General features: G+C 40.1%; 1 protein-coding gene across 1 annotated transcript in view; it reads left to right on the forward strand.

The window, feature by feature from the left end:
• Nucleotides 1–1,620: 1,620 nt before the first annotated feature.
• Nucleotides 1,621–23,075, forward strand: part of SLC9A4 (solute carrier family 9, subfamily A (NHE4, cation proton antiporter 4), member 4) — a 35,984-nt gene continuing 14,529 nt past the window's right edge. The window contains 8 exon segments of the mRNA XM_014955848.1: nucleotides 1,621–2,408; nucleotides 5,755–6,218; nucleotides 11,544–11,803; nucleotides 14,611–14,828; nucleotides 17,820–18,022; nucleotides 19,219–19,305; nucleotides 20,132–20,202; nucleotides 22,519–22,680. Coding sequence (XP_014811334.1) covers nucleotides 2,150–2,408; nucleotides 5,755–6,218; nucleotides 11,544–11,803; nucleotides 14,611–14,828; nucleotides 17,820–18,022; nucleotides 19,219–19,305; nucleotides 20,132–20,202; nucleotides 22,519–22,680 — 1,724 coding nt within the window. The 5' untranslated portion in view covers nucleotides 1,621–2,149.

Genomic DNA, 23,075 nt, shown 5'->3' on the forward strand with positions numbered 1-23,075 from the left:
TACCATGGGAGACTGCTACAACTGGGTATCCCAAAGGGACTAGGAAAAGAAGGAACACTGTGTCAGGGCTGATCCCAAGCATCTCCATCCTTCCTGCAATGGGAGAAAGCATTCCTACTAGTTGGAGAAATCTACACATTCCTGGTCCTGTCTGGTCACTCGTGGGTCTCACTGAACCTGTTGGTGTTATAGGGTGCTTTGCACTTGTAAATCAAAGTCCTGGTTGTCACAGCTATTAGAGTTTTGGGGACTCTGAAGTCTTCCTCATGAAGTCCTCTGGCTGCTAACTCTCCAGCATTCATATCACCTACTCTCAAGGCATCTTGCACTCTGTGCGTGTATGCCTGTAGCCAAGTGAAATGCAATGGTTAGTGTTAAGGAAATCTGAGGAGGAGAGCCACTGATCTGGTGTTCTGTTGAATCCATTGGTCCTTCAAGTTAACAAATCCTTGTTTTACAATGACAATTGAATAGCTCATCTGCCAGATACCTTGTTGGAAAGGGACTTCAAGAAATACCACTGTTAAGGGAACCAGTATACTGAAAAAAAGAACAACTCTTGCAAGCACAATGAGTGTTATCTACCTTATTTTGTATTGGGTTCAAAGCCTTTAGTGGGAAGACTGGTGATGGCGCTGTGGCAGAAGCAGGAGATAGTGCCTCATGTAGAAATAGAACATCAAATGGCATCACTGGCTGTACCACAGAAAATTTTGACACTGCACTTGCATCTACATTGGGGATTTAGCTCAGATCATGATAAGCTTTTGAAGAAAATGTCCCAGTTGTGACCACTTGTTGCCTTTTGCTTTGCACTACAGCATCACAGGTGTGCACACTGGACCCCTTTCCACAGGAAGTCAAATGTAAGTTATTCTCTATCCATGAAGGAACATTCAGTCTGTGGGACCAGTTGACCTGAAAGTGTGATGCTTCCACAGGAAGTCAAGTGTAAGATATTCTCTACCCATGAAGGGACATTCAGTCTGTGGGACCAGTTGACCTGAAGGAATCCCCTCCCAAGTACATTCATTGTGGATGTGAGATCCTCAGCACTAGTTGTTTTGGGGTACATCTCTGTTCTCACTAGTCCGCACTGTTTTCCAATACAGTCAAATTAGTGGGCAATTGGAATAATTTGTCAATAAATTAAATTTACTCACTTATAATGTATGTAATACAGACATTAGCAGCTTCTATTCAACACTAATATGTTTGCACACTTTCTTATCCTAAAACTAAATATGCTAGGATTCTAGGGTTTTTTGAAGGAGAGAAGATGCTGGTCTTTTAAAAAAAATAAATATTCCAAAAGGATGAATGTTACTTTGGAGGAGGATAATGTGGTTGTCCAGTAAATGCCTTGCTGGCATGAGTAAAACAAATATCAAATATAAGACAACTCACGATCCAGTTTTAGGCACGTGATGTGACTCAGACCTTCCTCTTTCTATTGTTACAATGTGATGGGTTACATACGTACATGTCTGAACAAGAACGTTATTTGCATGGTCCTCCACCAGATGTCCCTACTGTAGGCCCTGCAGAGTCCGTTTATTTGCACACCAAGTGGCTTTGTCACCAGGTGAGACAGGACCAGTGAGCAGTGCCAAGTGTGGTACCCGGGGTGCCAGTTGCGCTGGGGAGGCAGACGGGGAGTGAGAGCAGGAGAGAAAGGTATGGAGCAGGCTCTCCTGCCTGCCCAGGGTGCCACCATCTCTTCCACCTGATGCTATTTACTCGTGCTGCACTTGCTGTCTGAATGCTGTGCATTACAGGTTTTTTTATTTTTTTTATTTTTTTTTTTTATTTTTTGGACAGTGGGAAAAAAAATCGGAGTGGCTGGATAAATAACATAGTTGGAAAGGGCTTTTTATTCTTCAATAGGGTGATGCTGTGGCCAAGGTTTATCTGGGTCGGAGGAACCTGCAGAACCGGTATCTTCATACAAACTCCAGGTCCGCCTGTAACACAAGGAAAAGAACAGGCACATTAGGACTTTTAAAATGACCTGTAATAGGCAAATGAAGCAGCCCTGAGAAGAAGCGTCCGTGGCTATGAACAACGTGAATTAACAGGAGTGAGTGTTGCATACCTTCATGCACCCGTTATACCCTATATCTGTAATAAAATAGTCACAGCCCCAGACATGGGCTCTGCTGCTCCGGCACATGTAAAGCTTTTGAACTGGTTGCCGTTGCTGTTGAGTCTGGTATCCTGTTCTGCCCAAGCTGAGGATAAGCCCAAGCTGAGCAACAACTTATTGCCTCACGACGAACTTGATCATGAGGATGCTGTTGGCTCTTCACAAGATACAAGGCTACATGTTTTCACAGTGGACTATGACTATGTGCAAATTCCCTACGAAGTTACTCTTTGGATCCTCCTTGCCTCTCTTGCAAAAATAGGTAAGTAGGAAATGGGATCTTGGGGCCTCCTACCACTGCAAGAAGTTAAAAATGTACTATGTAACCAAGTATCTTCCATGCATTTTTGTATGGATTGTTTTTAAAGCTTCTGTCATCAAAAGAACAGGTGTGTTCATTATCATGACAATGATAAAATTCCACCTCTGAATGTTTCCAGTTTACTTAAGTAAATGTATAACCTCTAACCATCTTGCCTCTTGGGTTGTCTATGCTAGTGAGTGGCAATGGAGCTCCCCTACACAGTGCTGTCCATCCCTTTTTCTAGTCTTTAAATATCACAAGATAGAAGAATTTGCAACCTGCCACAGATGTAGAAATCAGTAATTCCAGATTGAAACTTCAAGCATATTGAATTTGGGGGAGAAAAGTGGGAAGAATTCTTCTGTTGAGCAAATAACAGGAAATATTTCCCTATGAGTCTTTATTTTCCATGTTTGCTGTTTAAAGTTGGTCAGAAAGTAATACCAGAAGAGAGGGACTGAGGGTCTAAGAGGGTGTAGGTCATCAGAGATGCAGGGTAAGTGCCTTTTGAATTCATGCCAATACAATCAACTTTCTATTAGAGCTCCATGTAGGTATTTGAATGAAAAAAGGTGACTCAATTAGGAGAAGTAGAGACTGCAAATAACATAGCAGGCTAGGTTCAAATTATTTTGACCATTCAGAATTAATGCAGCAATATCAAATAAATGAAGAAGATGGTAATAATGTGAAGAGCTGCACACACGTGAGCTGCACCCTGTCCTTTCGATCTTTCCATGGGATTTTAAAACATTGCTATAGAACAGATTGGTAGGTGAGACTGATGATTTTCTGGTGGTGGCCTGCAGATAAACATTTTGCATGTCATAGTCACACAACTGACAAAAATTTTTACCACTGACCATGGTTTGCCAGTTTTGTAATAGCTGATGATCTGAATCCAATTTATATAAATGAATGTCTTCACTACTAAAACAATAAAAGATTTCACAAATCAAATTTGTTGTTATGGCATTAGCAGAGTGTGTTAGCTGTGACCGTAATCATCAATTTCTTTATTCATCATCCATAAAAGCACAGGAATTTCCACATGACACATATACTCAATAAATACTTTAGAAGAACTGTTTGATGCCTCCCAAACAGACCTGTTCCTTAGCTGGGATTTTTCAAATAGTATTATTCTTGATGAAAAGTGTGGAGCCGCTGACTTCAAATCTACTTGGAAGAAAAAAGTTGTCTGAATAATCTAGTTATCCAGAGAAGATTTCGGAACTGTTACAAATTTTCGGTGTTTTATTCAGGTATTACCTTCTTTCTGGATTTCAAGATTCCAGGGTGGGAAATATTTCTGAGATCTCAAAAGGCAGAACAATCCCATTATTCTGTAAAACTGACAGAAGACCTGAACATGACTTTTTAAATTCACAAAATGACATGAACAGAGTTTTGATCTTAACATACTTTTTGGTAAAAACAAATAGTCTTCTAAATAAATTATTTAAAATTTGATAAAAATTTTATGAAATTTCTCCTATGAAGACAGGCTGAGAGAGTTGGGGTTGCTCAGCCTGGAGAAGAGAAGGCTCTGGGGAGACCTTATAGTGGCCTTCTAGTACTTAAAGGGTACCTACAGGAAAGATGGAGTGGGACTCTGTTTATCAGAGTGTAGTGATAGGATGAGGGGTGAAAGTTTTAAGATGAAAGAGGGGAGATTTAGATTAGATATTAGAAAGAAATTATTTCCTATGAGGGTGGTGAGGCACTGGAACAGGTTGCCCAGAGAAGCTGTGAATGCCCCATCCCTGGAAATGTTCAAGATCAGGCTGGATGGGGCTTTATAGATTTCTTAGTCTGCCTCATTCTCATTCTTGTAAATTTTGAAAAATTCCTTGTACTTCTAATGGAGACACCTCTCATTCACAATATGATTACCCAGTTCCTGGTATAGCAACCAGATGAGCCATTGCTAGACATTATCTTAGTAATGGTATCAGTATTATGTCAAATGGGAAGAATTACATGAACACAGCTGCAGTAGTGGTACATGACGGCGGGCAGGACGAGTTCACACCCACAACATTTATACAGTAATTGTAACCCTTGGTCTGTAAAACAGCTTGGTTACATCTATGCTTGTAAACTAACAAGCACCCTGCCAGGAAATGGTGTGCGATTGTTTATACCACATGAGTATTGGTGTGCTCCTTCTCAACTCTAGCCCATGTTGACAAGCCTGTGCAGATGTGGGCCAGGATCTGTTGCCACAGGCAGTTTGGATGTGACCATTTCTTGCTGGGGTAGGGAAAAGGATTTGGCTGTATAGGTGCAAGCTGAACCTTTCCACTAGGAAAAGTCTTTGGCCTGCTTAATTTGCTCTAGTAGACTCAACCTTTTCTCTAGAGAGGAAAAAAAATCCCTTAGGGTACATTATTTTCTCAGATATATGATGGCTGCTGGTAGTTCTTTCAGCTCCACTGAAATCACTGGTTTTGTTTCCGTAAACTAACTCATAAGGTTCTTTACAAAAAGTTGTTTAATTTAGCTCCACTGAAATCACTGGGTTTTTTTCTGTAAACTAACTTATAAGGTTCTTTACAAAAAGTTGTTTAATTTATGTAGGAACAGCAGTTTTCCCAGGAAAGCAAAGTTTATCATCTTGTACAAAGCCTTATGTTACTGTGGCTTGATTCCTAATGTTTTGGATATTTTCTTGTTCATAAGTACTCCCTCCTTCTGTCTGTGGATCACCTGGAGTCCATGCAATGCTTCAGGGGAGTGTTGGAAGTGGAGGAAGCTGAGCAGACCATGGCATCTCAGCTCCTTCCTGCTCCCCATGGCTTCTCCAGGTTTCTGGTCAGCCCAAATACAGCAGATCTGCAGCCAGCGACCTTCCTCAGCACTAGGGCAGGGGGACATGCCTTCAAACTCGTAGACAGGGATCGGGGCTTGAGATGGAGGAACAACACTGTGCCCCAGAGGTTTGGCACTAGTGGTTGGGCAGCAAGGATTCCTGAAGTGTATTATCTTTCCAAATCATGGAGAACCTTTTCAAAGACTTTTCTGTATTCCTAGAAGTGGAGCTTAGACTCAAGCACACTAGCTCAGAAATCAAGAGCCGGTGAGTGGAAAGAGAAGAGATCATGGCCAAATTCTTCCCCTGCTTTAGTGATGCTAGTCTGGAAATGTTTAATTTCGAAGGCAACAGTGCTACCTGTTTTTACTTTCGTGATCCTAAGAGCAAAACCTGGCTGTGTGAAGATGAAGTATTCACAGGCAGGCAAAACATCTATCTGACATCAGGTTCATTTCAACTTGAATAATATCCTAATGTTTATTCAAGGTTTCCACCTCTATCACCGACTACCAAGACTCATGCCCGAAAGCTGCATCCTTATTGCCATTGGAGCACTGGTAGGAGCGATAATCTTTGCTTCTGATCACAAATCTCCACCAGTGATGAACACAAGTATTTACTTCTTGTATCTCCTTCCACCCATTGTCCTGGAGGAGGGTTATTTCATGCCAACTCGCCCATTTTTTGAAAACTTTGGGTCCATCCTGTGGTGGTCTGTGCTGGGATCTCTTCTAAACTCATTTGGGATTGGGCTCTCCCTCTACGGAGTCTGCCAGATTGAAGCCTTCGGCCTGACCGACCTGAACCTGCTTCAGAACCTGCTCTTTGGCAGCATGATTTCAGCTGTGGATCCTGTGGCAGCTCTGGTAGTTTTTGAAGAAGCCTCCGTTAATGAGCAGCTTTACATGATGATCTTTGGAGAGTCATTGCTAAATGATGGCATAACTGTGGTAAGTTTCTTTCCACTCCTTGTCTTCCCCTCTTTGGTGTCTTGTGGCTTGTAAGGTTATTGGACACAGAACAAGAGCAGCTCTAAGAACATCCTGCATGCATTATTTATTTTATGGATACTCCACTCATTACACACAAGTAATTTAAACATATGGAAAGGTTTCATCTTATATTAACTCTTTCAAAAACATATTGGTTTAGAATTACTGGAACAGGGAAGCACGCACACACATTAAAAGTCACATCTTGCTCTTGCATTCACTGAAGTGAAGGAATAAGCTACAGCTGATTTTGCTGGTAGGAACATTCTTGATATTCTGCAAGCAAATAAATAAAAAATTGTACTGCTTAAAGACTGGAGGCAGCAGGGGTAGCAATACAGGAGACCCTGCCTTGTCACATGCCTTAGAAAGCCCTCTGAAAAAAAACCAAACCACCAAAAAACCAAAAAAACCAGATGTGGACAACCTCTGAAGGCCACACTCCTTCCTCCAGCCCCTTCTCGGAAGTTCTGCAGAGACCTTAGACAGGAATTCCAAAAACTACTAATAAATTTACATAACTGTTTCTATCAGTAAAAAAACTGACATCTGACAAATGGTCACCTTCTTAGTTGCCTTACCTCAAGTATCCAGAAACAATGCTTCTGGAACAAGAGAGATTTGGGGGGGGGTTGTTGTTGGTTTGGTTTGTTTTTTTTTTTTTAAATAACAAAAAAATGTTTTTACAGAGCTCCTTTTGCTAATACTTTTCCCCTCTTCTGATTAGTTCTACTAAAACTTGGAGCAACCTGAAATTCTAGCGGTAAACCACAATTGACAAAACCACTGAGAATATGCATGTTTTTCAAGGAAGAAATTTCAAGCAGGAAATTCATTGCTCAGAAACCAACAGGACTGCTCATGTGCTGCAAGTTAACTGCAAGTTAAGGAGTTTCACTAGATAAGATCTTTACAGAATTTGAATCACAGGAATCTAAAACACATAAAAACTACTCAGATACTGTTGTACAGGAGATACAGCACAACTTGTAAAGTCTGTACAGAGTTCATTGTTGAAAGTCTTCATGGGAGGAGTGCAGTTTGTGAGTAATGAAAAAAGGAAAAGGAATGAAGTAATTTCTTGCAGCCACAGCCTATTGATCATCAATCGTTCTTCTTGGTGAAGCAGAGATGTAGGGCTGATGTAGAACTAAGGGGCAAATGTTACTTCACTTTACATTCACACTGCTAATGTGTTACAGTTGTAACAAAAAAATCCCCAGTGCATCTGTCACTTCCACTTGTCTTTTTAGTTCCTTAAAGTGCAGACCTCAAAAAGTAATACCTCTTTATCACTCTGGAACACCTTGTTTCATCCTTTTTTTGACTGGCTCTCTACCTTGCCTTCCCTTTGCTCCCAGCTGTTATTATGATGGGGGGTCCAACTCATGATGGTATTTAACTGAGCTTTCAGTCAGGATCCTGCTACAGCACTTATGATGGGCGGTACAACTCATGATGGTATTTACCTGAGCTTTCAGTCAGGATCCTGCTACAGCATAAATGTGTAGGGACAGAAAGCCTTTAAAAACAGTTGTATTTAGACATTCCTCAGCAGCACTAGCTGTGTTATCAAAAGAGATGAAAGGGCTGTACGTGGGCAGCGTTGGCTACACAACTGAGTTCCCTTTGCCCCATGTACCCTCATCTTTGGGGCTGTTCTCACAGCAGCTATGCTGCAATCAACCTGTCAGCTCCTGATGATGTATCTCTGCATCACCCACCTCTCAGCCATTTTCTCGGCATTCAAGTTTTCAAAATCTCTGCCTGGCTTCATGTTTGAGAAGACTGATGGAGCCCAGTAGGTGGCTTTCTCCTTTCTGATACCCCACTTGCTCTTTTAAAGGCTTTAAAATGGTTTATCTCAGGTGTCTTATCTTACCATTTCCTCCCTGTTTCTCTCTTAACAGTTTCACTTGAATTAACTCTATGTGTTTAAAAAGATAATATCACCAAGATATATTAAGCATACATATTTTTCTATTGTTTAAATACAAATATTCCCTGGTTCTCTCCAGTCTGCTTATCAGCTTGAACATTTTTTTCCCCAGCAGGAAAAACTAGTACGAATTTTGCTGAACTTGTGTATTACATTTGAGGCAACAATAGCTCCCTCTCCTATATTTAGTTCAATATTCTGGTATTAAAAATTTGCAAAATATTGGACTGTGGAATTAGAATGATGATTTAGGAGTAATAGCTTTGATTAGTATAAAAGTGGATAATTTACTCTTTTCACCCATTTGTACTTTTTCCCATTCTCTTCAGTAGGACCATGAACAAGAAGACTTCAAGTCTTGTTAATTGCCTTTTTTTCCTGTTGCTTCTGAGCAGACTGTTAGCATCAGAATAGTGCAGACAGCAACAGGACGGGTCCTAGCATGTCTCACGCATTAGTGGAGTTTCAAGGACCTGTTCAAAGCAGTGATATTGATAAATCCAGTGCAGATTTCATTCAAACCTGAATACAAGTGGAGGACTCTGATTTTGCTGCAAAGTGTTTCAGGCATCAGAAGCCTCATTTTGTCTCAAAAGGAGCTGAGCACCTGTGTGCATCAGGAAACAGCATATTTCCCCTGGCTGCTTCATCTCTGAGGCTTGCTTTTAGAAACACTGAGGACACCTACACATCATGCTGTGCTCAAAATGAAGTGGCACTGGCTATTTTCTCTAATGGGTTTCCTCTCTTCTTTGTATGCAGTAGCAGAGCAGTTAAAGAAATCTACTGCATGAGGAGACTCAAGTAAAATTAATTTCTTTATCTGAGGGGATTTGAATTTACCTCTCTGATGTTGCCGAACAAGGCTTTGATCACTGGGATGTATAGGTGCTCAGAAGGAGAAGGTAGATACTCGCTGTTTCTGCTGTTGAGGTTGTTTGAGTTGTTTAGAGTACAATTAAACGCATGTGGTCAGAAAGATTTATCAGGGTGGCAAAAAGAGTTATGAAGGCTGCCTCTGTTGGTCTTTAAGGTAGTTACCTGAAAATTTTTTTTCCAATACTTCTGATGGGGATGGTGTGTGAAATGTTTGTAACCAGGGCAGGGACCAGTCCCTGGGGAGGTCTGCTGTGGGCAACAAAACCATTTCTCTCTTCCTTTCCCTAGCTCTAACAGTCATCCAGTGGTACACCACTACATGGTAACATCCCCTTCAGAAAACCCAAAGCACGACATTCTCAGAATTGTTAAATGAGGTCAACTATCAGTCCATCCCTTCTTTTTGAGTGAACAAAGGCATCCTAAATTGATTACAGCTTTCCTACCACATAAAGAATTATAGTACTCCATTTACTGGGATAAACACTACAATCTATCTTAGCCCAGCAGCACTCACATGGAGCCTTACTTGTATGATTCAGTTCATGATGTTGTATGGAACAGTTTACTCCCACAAAGCATGTTATAAAAAATAGAAATTATGTCATATTTCCATAATTTCCATTTCGATGCAAATTCAGTTATATCATATAGACACTTTAGGAACTAGAAGGAAAATCTGCTATGTTCATAAGTCAGTATAGATTCATGCCTTTGTATCATTCATAAAGAATCACAAGTCTTAGGAAGAGGTTGAAGTCTGCAAGAAATGGCAAACAGAGAGAAAACAGAATTTGTAATTAAAAGCTATATGGTAAGTACAATAAGGTTTAGTTACAGTGGAAACATGAACCCTCTTTTCCTTATCGGCCACTGAAGAGCTTAATCTTATGCTTTTTTTTAAAATTTTACAATTTAATTAATTTTAATTTTTCATCAGGAAAAAGCAGCTCAGGGTATTTTCTCACATGAAACATTTTGTTGTACTTTTTTTGTGCCCTGGAAATATTGGCAATGAGCCTCCTGGAGGACAGTCTATGTGACAGCTCAAGGTCATATTTTCCCAGCAGCAATTTAAAATTAGATAGTAGCTGGGGAATAATTATTATCCTAATAAGCTTGACTCTTCTACCTGCTTTAATCTTCTTAGTAGCCTTCTGGAATTAACTATATGAAGAAGAAAGACCGGAGAAAAACAGACAAGGCAAAAGATTTTGGTCTATTTTGCGTTTTTGAACTAATGTTTTGGTGCGACACCTTTGGAGAACTGGTGTCTTTAGATGTTCCCCAAATTCTCTTGAAAACTGAAAGATGAGTTTCACGTGTTACACAATCCCTGCAAACAGATCTGACAGGACTTAATGTTAACCAACTGTCAGCAATCCCTAAGACCTTTTTATTACTACACCACTCATTACTGTAGAAACTTTCCATTAGTTTCTGAAAGATGGATGGAAGTAGAATATATTGAAGATTTTTCATCACAAATTTCTGCAGAAAATAAATCATTGATAAGTGTGATAAACTTATTTGCTCTAAACCAAATGAAATTATCTTTACAGATCAAATTATATAATGTAGCAAATTCAATCTTTCTGCTAATCTGACATCGTCTCCTTTTATTTTTGTCATTTCAAGCTTTCTAGTTAAAATATATGTGTGAAGGGTCTTTATGCCATCTAGACTACCACAGCTTTTTGTTTCCACTTTGACATTGACACAAAGTTCCTGGGAAGGAGGTTAAATGACATCAAACCCAAAATATGTGAGGACAGAGAGGTTGCATTTATCTAGCTAAAAACAATATGAAACTTAGGCTACCATTTTCTTTTTCCCTTCCCTTCCCTTCCCTTCCCTTCCCTTCCCTTCCCTTCCCCTCCCTTCCCTCTCCAGCTTCCTTACCCATTCCAAGTGATTTTTAATGATTTTTGAGCATCAAGTGTTATTAAAAAACATTTAACATTCCAGAGTCCACCTAATGAAGTGTGTCCAGCCTACTGATCATACAGACAACCTAAATAGGATTTAAATCAAAAAGTGTGATTCTTTGTCACTGTCCTGCCCCATCCTGAGTCAGCAAGAGAATGTGGAGGGGAGAGCCTGGGTTGGTAGGGTACCCAGCTGGGCTTTCAACATCTGCTACAAATACCAATAATTGAATTTACCTTTAGAAAACAAAAAACATGAGTATTTTTCAGTTACCTCGATTGCATTTGATCCTCCAGAGTTTTAATCTTCTTACATCAGCATCTATCCTTCTTTTTTTTTTTTTTTTTTTTTTTTGCTGTTTTTCAGGACACTTAACAGGCCCTTAATTCCGGGATTTATTAAGAATCAGCTGATACTTTGATGAGCTGTCTAAAGAAATTTTAGGCATATACACACACACACACCCCCCATGAAATAAGTAAGTCTGCGAGGTTCAAAAAGATGCCTGACTGCTGTCTCCTTATTTTCTTACATAGGTTTTATATAACATCTTCATCGCCTTTACCCAGATGCACAGGTACGAAGAGATCGAATCCATCGATGTCTTTGCTGGCTTCGCTCGCTTCTTTGTGGTGGGGCTGGGTGGCGTGTTGTTTGGCATCGTCTTTGGATTTGTTTCAGCACTCATGACTCGATTCACCCACAACGTTTCCGCTATCGAACCCCTGCTGGTCTTCATGTTCAGCTACCTGTCATACTTGTCCGCTGAAACCCTTTACATCTCAGGCATTTTGGCGTGAGTATCCCTTACGGCTGTTTGGATGTCCTCTTGAAGGTTTGGAGGAGGTGGTTTGCTTGAGCTTGGTACAAGACAGGCAAGTTCAGTCTCTGGCCTAGAGATTTGCAGTGGATGGCTTCTAAGGGATCTGTAAAATGCAATGGTAACTAGGAAAAACAAACCCACAGTCAGCATCTACATAGATATGCTACTGAGGAGCGCGTTTCTGCTCCAAATTCTTTTAGATTCTTGCCTGTTGGAAAAAATACTGCATGCGGTGGGTAAAATGCCTAGTGCTGCCACCATCTGGCTGCTACCTCTGATAAGATCACCAGAATGAACGACTGATTTGATAATAGTGTATCTGGTTTTATTTCTAACGAGCATCACCATCAGATTACAAGAGAGATGAAAAGTAATGAGTATGGAAAACATAATAAAGACCGTTAGAGTATAGAGGTTTTGTATACAGCTGCGAACATCAGCTCTAACACAATTTACTGGAATTACATTACATTTGAACAGTATCACTGGAACTGAAACTAGGCAAAACCAGACAACCGAGGACATCAAGCACATATGCATACATATACTCATGTATATGGATATTGAAGATCAGATTTTGATGTGATCAGGGTAGCTTGATATTGCTGTAATGCTGGGGACTACTTCCTTGAAGTGCTGTCATGGCACGGGTGCCCACTGCAGAGAGAAAGCTGCTAGGTCTATCAACTGCAGTAACTATGGAGAGGAGTGTTGTGGGAAGGAAAGAGGATGGTGGCAGAGAAGGAATCAGAAGAGAAAGGAAGGAATAGAGGTGAGAGAGTGCATTTACTCACCTTCACTTGTCAAACCCTGGTTTCATAGAATCACAGAACAGTTTGGGTTGGAAGAGATCTTTAAAGGTCATCTAGTCCAACCACCCTGCAATAAGAAGAGAAACCTTCCACTAGATCAGATTGCTCAGAACCCAATGTCTGACCTTACATGTTTCCAGGGATGGGGTTTCTACTGCCTTTCTGGGCAACCTGTTCCAGTGTTTCATCACCCTCATGGTAAAAAATTTCTTCCTTATCTAAATCTACCCTCCTTTAGTTAAAAAACATCTCCCCTTGTCCTATCGCTACAGGGCCTACTAAAAAGTCTGTTCCCAGCTTTCTTATAAGCCCCCTTTAAGCACTGAAAGATGACAGTGAGGTCTCCCTGGAGCCTTCTCTTCTCCAGGCTGAACCACCCCAGTTTGTTCAGCTTCAGAGGAGAATTGGCTTTGTAAAAACCACCTTTGCAGGATGGCAGGAAGCAATATAACTAAATAAGTAGTTAGACAGGAGATATGGTTTTCTGAGCAATTAGACAAAGCAGATGAGTCTTGTACTATGCTTTGCATAGTACAATTTTCTCCAATTGAGGTGACTGGTGACTTTAGCTGAACAGGGTTAGACCTACTATGTGGTGAGCACTAATACACTATGGACCCGATCCTATCTGCACTACCCAAAATACTGCTTTCCTGCCTATTCATTACCCTAGACTATATAGCTCTTTATTTCTTTTGCTCCTTATTTTCATTAGACTGGTGAAATTATTAGTAATAAAAAAATGTTAATATAATATGGATTTATTATTCTTAGTGCTTCATTAAGGAAATTATTGCTTGTTTTAGGGATAGGAACTTTTTGTCACCCTTCTGAATTATTGAGGAATTCATTCGTTTTTGACTTGGATCATGAAAGTCTATTAGGCATGTGTTTCTGAAAGTCAACAGTATTAAACATTAATGCCTAATGGCCTTGTCTTAAGAGTGTCCTTGGACCTGCTAAATGTCTCAGCTCCGCCAGAATACCCTTGAGATTTCTTCAGTGGAAATTAAATGAGCAGAAACTAGATGAAGGGTTATTTAATGAACAGTCAGCGTTCTCTGAATTCACAGGTTTTGAAAAATATCATCACAAGAAGTCCCCAAAGACTAAAATAATATCAGCAGAAACTAGATAGATGATGGAATATGTTACTAGCATATCACTCAATCTATCTACTACCTATGACTATGGAAAATGAAGTGGGGAAGAGTAAAACCCCTTCAGTAGTAGCAAACTACTGCTCCATGGGATTGCTACCACCGTCTGCGCTGGGTGGCTGTGGATGACTCTGAATCAGGCAAGGAAGAGGTAGAAAACATCCTTTTGCTTCCTTACGTCCATTCCCCACACCCTGGGTAACTAAAAGGCAGGGAAGGACCCCTCTGTGGGACAAGTGTTTCCCCCTGCTGTACAGCAATGGGGTCCTGTGGGTGGAGAGTCAGCAAAGCTTACCCTGGCTCTGCTGATCTGCCAGCCAGCTGGCAGGGAGCCACCAGGAGCTTTGGCCCTAGCATAAGACAACCAACATGTTCTCCCACCACCACCTCAAAGGTGAAGATCAATAAGAGGCAGGTTATATCCCTCTAACCTATCCGTCCAGAAGCTGGTACAAAACTGACTTTCCCTTTGTTTGAGACTCAAATATTTGGTGCTTGGTGGCTGCATCTTAGGCATTCAGGATAAAGCAAACTAGACTTTGAACTGGAACATGATACCTTCACTTCCTCGTCAGGAAGGCTGACTGATTTGCTTCCTTTTTCCTGTATGCAAAATGGATCTGTAAAGCTGAATGGAGATGGTCTTCTATCTAATGAAATAGCTAACATTACTGAAGAAATAAAATGCTTCTTGGCATTAGGAAGGTCAGAGGCTGGTGACGGAGGGTGCAGGTATGAAAGGTGAGGTTGTTCTTAAATGAAAAGAAAAACAAGTTGTGACTGATATCTGATGTTTTGCCTGGTGCAGGATGACAGCATGCGCAGTGACAATGAAAAAATACGTGGAGGAGAATGTTTCCCAGAATTCCTATACCACAATAAAATATTTCATGAAGATGCTGAGCAGCGTCAGTGAGACCCTGATTTTTGTGTTCATGGGAGTGTCTACAGTGGGGAAAAACCACGAGTGGAACTGGGCCTTCATTTGCTTCACTCTGCTCTTCTGCCTCATTTGGCGAACACTGAGTAAGTCAGCATTTGCAGGCAACCTCCTTTGCCCCTCTGAGAGAAACACTGTGGTGCAAAGGTATGTTTGAAAACTTTGTGCAGGCTGGTATAACCAGTTTAATAGCAAATTTAATAGGCTTATGTTACCGACAAGTTAATTTCACAAATCTACACATGGACCAGAAGGGGGAAAAAAGCCCCCCAGAAATCTGAATGCCAGTCTCCAAGCACAGACTTTATAATTAGGTGAGAATGGACTGTTTTAAGCAAAATTAAAATATTGTCATGATTATGCCTATATAGATGTTTATATCTTAGTTAAGATAAAGCATGTCCTTGGATAAGTGAGTTTCATAATGATTTAATTGCACACTGTAATTAACTTACTAATTAAGTAATGTATATATAATGATATAGCACTTCTGGTGGGTGCTTCAACACTACAGGTCCTGGGCGAGGAGTGCCAGAGGCATTGGAAAAGAGGGAAAGTGAAAATTAGCACTAGCAGATAACTGAACAGAGACTTTTCTTCCTTATACCACACGTTGTCCAACCAAGCTATGCTACTGCTCCTCACAAGTCAACTCTGAAGTTTCAAACTGCTAGAAGAGTGCCTGTTTGAAATTGCTCCCTTTCTACACACAGTAGCTCTCTATGACTGCAAAAGTTTTCTTATGGAATACACCCTACTCAACCACTGTTATTTGTCATTTAAATTTAATTAAAAATATGAGTGAACAATCCTTTTGCAATGAAAGCTGTTTTGGAAGTAGTACACATGAGAGGTTCAAAAATACAAGATTGCAGGCAACCTTATTTCAAAATAGGACAAAGAAGGACAACTGTGTCCTGGGCTACATTAGCAAGTGTGTAGCCAGCAGGTCTAGCAAAGTGTTTCTGCCCCTCTTTTCAGCACTGTTAGAAAGCAGCACTGTTGGAAGTGTGTGCTCTCTCCAAAGTGCTGTCTCCAGTTCTGGGCTCCCCAGGATAGAAAGAACATGCAGGTTCTGGACCAAATGCAATAGAAGCCACCAACCTGGTCAGAGGCGGGAGCACTGGACATAAAAGGAGAGTCTGAGAGTGCTGAGTCTATGCAGCCTGGGGAAGATATGGCACAGGAGGGATCTTATTACTTTCTATAAGTACCTGATCAGAAAAGAGAGAGAAGATGGAGCCAGACACTCTCAGAAGTGCACAGCAATAGGTCAGGAAACAAAAGACACAAGCTGGAACATGGGAAATTCTGATTAGACAGTAGAAACATGTTTCTTAACATGAGGGTGATCCAATATTGTAACAGTGGCCCAGCTCTCCAGTGTCTTTACATTCAAGACTACTGGACCTTTGAGCAACCTGGTCTGATCAGCTGTGCTTTGAGTAGGGATTTGCACTAGATGACCTCCAAACGTCCTTTCCAACCTACAGTACTCTGATTCTAACATTTGAGACCAGATAAGTATTGGTATCAAACATCTAAGATTAGGGTGCTGTTTCTTAAATCTCTCCTGTGGCTTATCTCTCAGCCAAAAGAGCTGGAAGAAGTTGTTGGCTTGAACCTCAAAGCCCATACACGTTTCAAGACCTTTGACTTTTAAGCCTGTGAGCCCTGGAGGAAGGCATTTTACCAGAGGAAAAAGAGGAAAGGGGAAACCTGTGAAGGTTCAAGTATATGCATCTGAACAGCTCATATAAGGATGGCACAAATACTCAACAGTAAAGGTGATATGATTCTTGTGGGTTGACTGCAAAAAGAACGTAATTAAATATTTTCTTGCTGATCCTGGACCAAGTATGGCCTTTAAGTTTTTTCAGAGTCCATATTGGAACACCCTTCCAATTGAGGCAGAAAAAGTGCTCTCCTGGTACAAAAGCTTTTTTGCTACCACATGTCCATCCTTCTCTCAAACACCAAGGGGAGTGCTAGAGCTTTCCAGAGGAAGACTGAAATATTTTCCGCTAAATTTGTTTGCTAAAATGATTACATCATTTTCTCTGCAGCTTGAATAAAGTAAAGAGAATTGGCCTGAGGGTGATACCTCACATACATATGCAGTTTCAGTCCGAGTAGCTGATGTCTAACATAGTTATAAGTACCAAAAAAAGGTCTTATATAAAGCAGTGTGCAGGAACCTACGTAACAGGATACTGATACTAGCCTTATCTGTAATAATCCACGGAGTTTATCAGTGACAGCTGTGTAAAATAAAACCAGTAATTATGAGCATTTTTCAGCTTTTACTTCAGTAATTTAACAGTTTCCACACAAAACATAGGATACATGTTTCTTAGGAAGGTGAAGAAGATTAAGAGTGAATCAAGCAAATTGCTAAATGTACTCTACAAAGAAAGAGCTGCAGTCCTTACACAGCCACAGGCTATCAGATTAATTTTAAATTTTATTAAAAGTAAAATGAAATTTGAGAAATAAACAGAGAATTAGAGACACAATAAATCAGAGGATTAAAAATTAAAATGCTATTACTCTCTGCCTTTCACTGAACCTGTCCGCAGGACTTGTTGGTAAAACAGTGTTCAAACATCTTGGGCAGATACTGTGCAGAAAGTCAGAAACATTGCAGGGGAAGGCAGAGGAGAAACTCTCATTCAGTGGTTTGTCTTGTCTCCAAAACACTTCAGAAAAACACTATGCAATACAAATATAGAAAGTGAATCTTCTCCCTTAGTCTCAATGCTAAACTGCATACATGAATGTGAATCCTGAAGCAGTTTGGAAACATGGTCTTTTCTAGATTATTTCACACAAAACAGATTCAGCAGTTGGTCAAAGAGAAGCTATAAGAACCCCAAATTGAAAAGAAAGGTCTATCAAAAGCTGCCTGAGACAAGATTTTGTTTCACTTTTCTCCTTAATTAATAATAGTCATGGTTTTTCCCTTTCTAGGTGTATTTGCTCTGCTATCAAAAGCTGCCTGAGCCAAGATTTTGTTTCACTTTAAATATTTTCCTTTTCTCCTTAATTAATAATAGTTGTGGTTTTTCCCTTTCTAGGTGTATTTGCTCTCTTCTACGTCAGTAACAAGTTCCGAACCTATCCCTTCACCTTGAAAGACCAACTCATTATTTCCTACAGTGGCCTTCGAGGAGCCAGCAGTTTCTCTCTTGCATTCTTGCTTCCAGGGAAGCTCTTCCCAAGAAAAAAATTGTTCATCACTGCTACTCTTGTAGTTATATATTTCACTGTGTTCATCCAAGTAAGTGTACTTCTTAATAGATTGCTTTCATGTCACAGAAGTGACCGAAAGCTTCATAGTGAAGATTGCATTGATTTGTTCTTAAACTAGGACAAGCTATTGTATTTTATGGCCAGATTTAGCACTGCACTGTGCAATTACCCTTTCAGGGCTTTTTAGGTATTATTAAATAACTCTTTTCAGAAAGTCTGTATTGAAAACCTGTGTCATCTAAAATACTGAGCGAAAAGGTCACTTTGTGTCCAAATTCTCTTATGTTCACTGCACATGTGCTTCCTAATGTTTCCACATTAAGAAGCATTTTAACTTTACACTTCAGCACAGAATCGTTCTCTAATAGTGGTGTATCTCAAACTAAACAAAAAACAATATGTCTGTTCTGTGAATGATTTTGAATTTTTAACTTTTATCTTCATCCATCTTGGAGACCAAATGAGAACATTTTTGAAATCTTTGTAAAAGAAATTAAAGAAAAATAAAGTGAGTAATTCAGATTTGTAAGAATAGGTGGCTTCTTCAGATATTTGGTTTATTCCACCTGGCTTACACCTGGAAGAACTGGATCTTCTGGAGGGCTTGCATCCCATGTTCTGTATTATCACATACCATCATCTCAGATACTCTAGGGTGCCAATGGTGCAGTATGTACTTGTAGTCAGGCACTCAGATTGCATCAGAATGCTTCAGAAAAAACATTTTGTCTAGGCACTCAGATTCCATCAGAATGCTTCAGAAAAAACATTTTGTCTCTATCGCCCTTCTATCGCACCCAAATACTGCTCTGTAAAGAACAGTAAGGTTCTTGCGGTACAGAATTGGGCACAGCTGAAAATGGTTTCTAAGTAAAAAAAATCCAAAATATTTAATTCTGAAAATGTTGAAGTAAGAGATTTCAAGATTGTAAGAACCTCACAAAGCTTTCTTTCAAGTGGGTGTTATTTTGAAGAAGGCCAGCAATGAGTCAGTTACTTTATGTAATTAAAACATGTTGATAAATGCAATCTCATTTAAAAAAAAACTGGTGTGTTATTTTTTAAAGTTTTTGAGTTTTAATCCTCTTCTGTCGTGCTCCCTACAGGTAAAAAATCATTCTTGTGTTTAAGATGCAGCTTTCCTAATTGATTAAAATTAATTCCTTTTGCTTTTTTTTTTTTAAGAAAGATAATTAACATTTGAACTCATTGTTCCAAATGCAGGGAATCACAATTGGACCATTGGTCAGATATCTGGATGTTAAAAAGACCAACAAAAAGGAGTCTATCAATGAAGAAATTCATGTGCGAGTAAGTTTTTTTCTATCAGTAGCTGGTATCCTAAAAAGAAGAAGAGGAAGGGTGTGCTGAAAGAACTGGATAGAGGGAGGCACTGCCATTCAGTGGATTTGGACACTGAGTGCTTTTAACAACATTTGAGGACACCCAGGCATAATGTTCTAAACCACGACAACTCATTTTATATTCATAGTGACTGCCATAATATCTTACCACAAGTGTCATGGTGTAGCAGGTCCCTTACTTCTTGATACTTGTGATGCTGGGAGGACAGAAACATAAAGGTAGCATTTACAAAATGCTCTGATCCTTTCCAGCTAGATTTGTCAGATACCTTTGTTGCCATCCTTTGACTTGTTCTAGACACACTGACACCTTAAAAGTCTTGAATCAAGTGTTACTGAACTGAAATGAGTTGAACTATTGTGGCGTACTTGGCCCTGTGCTGCTCTCAGGGAGGTCATACGTGCAGGAGGGAGACTTGGTTGACAGAATCAAGCATTTAGTTTTTGGTCTCAATAGACAAAGAGGACCAGGCAATTCGGATGCTCAGTATCATCTTCCACTTGACATAGCCCCTTACTTGAGCCTGTATGTTACTGGGTGAGATGACAGCAGACTGACAGATCTACATCAAAATATTGCCACTGCAGCCATACATAGGAACTGCTGCAGTGGGATTTTTGCCTTGATTTTTAGAGAAATGCGGATGCTTTCACAATCAACTCACACCGTCTAATTAAAAAAAAAAATCTCAAAATCCTGTCAACAATTGCATGTTTGTGGTGACATTTTCTCATAATGGCCACTTAAAATTTTTCCATGTTTATTTCTCTAGTTGATGGATCACTTGAAGGCTGGTGTTGAAGACATATGTGGACATTGGAGTCATTATCAGCTAAGAGATAAGTAAGCATCTCTTATTGCAGCATACTATAATAAAATAACCTATCTATCATGTGAAATACAATAGGTAAACAAAATAGGAAATCAATCTTATGCTTCATAACACTAAAATAGCATGAAAATATTGGGGGTTGTGTGCAATATCTCTTTTTAAAAAGTGAAGTCCTGAGTAACCGTTATCTCTTGGGAGTGCAGTGCTCGTGTATTGCCTGCTAAATTGCTTCTGCACAAACAAGCAGAAAATAAGCCTTCTGAAAGAAAAATGTAACACGGGAACTCATGCTGCAGACATCAGCCTGTGCACCTAGCTTTGGTATAAATCTTAGATGTGTGACAGTGCTCCTTTAGGTCAGGATTTAGAACAGAAGCAACGTAAGGTGTCAGTGCTTCACTGACTTTTGCTGTAAGTCTCCACAGCAGATATGATCCCTTGTTGGCGAGTACAGATTCAATAGTAACTAGTCATCTGGCCTTACAGGTCTTTGCATTCAGTAATACTTAAAATAAAAGTACTGAAGGGGATGGTAGAATTGTAATATCCAGTAGCATAAGCAGATACTTTCAATCTAGTCTTCACTCAGAAACAGAGGTCCTGTGTTGCGTCTTCTATAAGCAGGATGAGGTGGTTTTGTGAAGCTTTGTGACTCTTCCAGGTACTGTCCAGAAGAGACAGATCTCCCATTCTAAGCTACCATTCCCTTTATCTTTTCCCTAGGGAAGCCCTGTGATCACATTGGCCACCACCACGGCACACAAAGGGAAGTGTGGGGAGAGTCCAGATTTTCCTTTCCCACAAACGTCTTATCATGATGCTGTGGGCTAAAAATCATCCCCAGTTATCCTAGTGATGCCTAGACTTCTGTGCTGGAGTCCTCTGTCTCACCTTTCAGCACTGGACCCCAGTAATCCAGTCGGGGGGGTCTGTTAAGACATACGGCAACTCCTTTTCGTGGCTGGGTTTCTTCCTATGGAAATTAGGAATTAAAAGTGGGAAGGTGGCTGGTTTGCATCCAGATCTTGTCCCAATGAGTAGTAATGATGGCATGTGCTAGGGCACATACCTGGACCCAGAAGCTAAAAAGTTCTCTTGTCTCTCATAGTGGGTATCACAGATATACCTTTAGGACATCTGCTGGGACCACACCACTGTCTGTGCAAATCCCTGTCGCAGCACTAATTCCATTGAAATAGATGCATTTACACATGTCTGTGAGAAAATGTTATGCCCTTATCCCACATTGAAGCAACAGCTATGAAAAGAGAATCTTGTCCAAACTAGCCATAAATGTAGCGTTTCATTTCAAGAGCAGATTCAAAAAACACACTGTACGTGAAGACTTTTAATATAAGAAGATTGTACTAAGAGGTATTCCCTAGACTTTTCCACACAACTTTAAAGACATTTAGCATATGTATATCAGAATTAATTACCTAAGGGATGACACTCCAGAAAAACAGACAGAACAGACAGAAAAACTTTAAAAGTGGAAACATCTATGTACCTATCTCTGCTATTAATGTATAAAAACTAGCCTTTGTTAAGAAAAAATGTACAAGCTCTGTAGTGCTATTCCCAGAATTGTGGAGCACATTACCTTGCTGTGGTAAAGTATTCCTTTGAAAGAAATGTATAAGAAGATCTGCTGTTGTTCTGCTAAACATTTGCCTGAAAGCACATACCTGTTCCAAAAAGCACACACACATTCACATTCAAATTATGCAACACATTAGTGGTATTTTACAATCTGCAGCATGCGAGCACATAGTATTTTGTGGTCCATTCAATTTCTCTGTTATTCAGAATACAAAGAAATGTATTTTCTCTGCTCTAATTGTCAGGATTCAAAATTATCAGCAACATAATGGGCCCAAACTACTGTAACTGCCGGGCCATTTAGAGCCTCATTGGTGGCTGGCTGAATAGGCCAGGATTACTGTAAGAGCAGCTGCTGCTGTTATGCCCTACTAGAATACGACATTTGTACAAAAGCATGGAGACTGGCCATATTCTTTTCTGACAAATGTGGTGGTGTTATATGCAAACACACACCCAGCCCTCTTCTTTGCTCTGATTGCAGCTTGTTTCTTTCTTTTGTCTGGTGGGCTTCACAATCTCCGTGGAGCAGTAGACCATGCCAAATGTGCCCCTAAAGGTCTCCACTCCCTAGGCCTTCAGGAGTCCACAGGTGCTTCCAATTTGGATTCAGTTTCCACCACTGAATTTTATATGTGTGTGTTTGAATAAAGATCAGCTTGTACCACAGAAATAAAAACACATTTCCTTTTTTTTTCACTTTGATTTTAATATCTGTTTTGCAGATTTAAGAAGTTTGACAATAAGTATTTAAAGAAAATCTTGATTCGGGAACACCAGCCCAAATCCAGCATTGTGTCATTGTACAAAAAGATGGAGATAAAACTGGCCATAGAGATGGCTGAGAGTGGCATGAAAATTTCAAAATCATCTTCAGCTGCTTTACAGTGAGTACTGACCCCCTGACCCTTTGCAGAGTAGGGAAGGAAGGGAACAAATGAGGAAATAGAAATGTAAGAAAAAAATAAAGACAGTTATAAAAAGAGAAGTTGCTGTTTTGTGCTGGCAATTTGTTGCTCATCTTATTTGCACTTTGGTTTTTTATTCACAGAGTGAAAATTAAAACCAGGAACATTTTCTCTGTTTCTGTTCAGTGATGGGCAGTTCTGAAGAGGAGTCATGAGTCAGGTGCAGAAACCACTCTGGATTCTTTAAATCACAGCAGTGGTTCAAGGTGGCCATACTCAATACTTAGCTGGCCAGCTGGTTTTATTCATCACTGCTAGGTGCCTAGGGACCTGCAGCATTGCTTAGAGCACAAGTCCCAACTCCATTATTCTCA

This window comes from Calidris pugnax, unplaced genomic scaffold (assembly GCF_001431845.1).
Source record: "Calidris pugnax isolate Ruff unplaced genomic scaffold, ASM143184v1 scaffold277, whole genome shotgun sequence".
Lineage (NCBI taxonomy): Eukaryota > Metazoa > Chordata > Aves > Charadriiformes > Scolopacidae > Calidris > Calidris pugnax.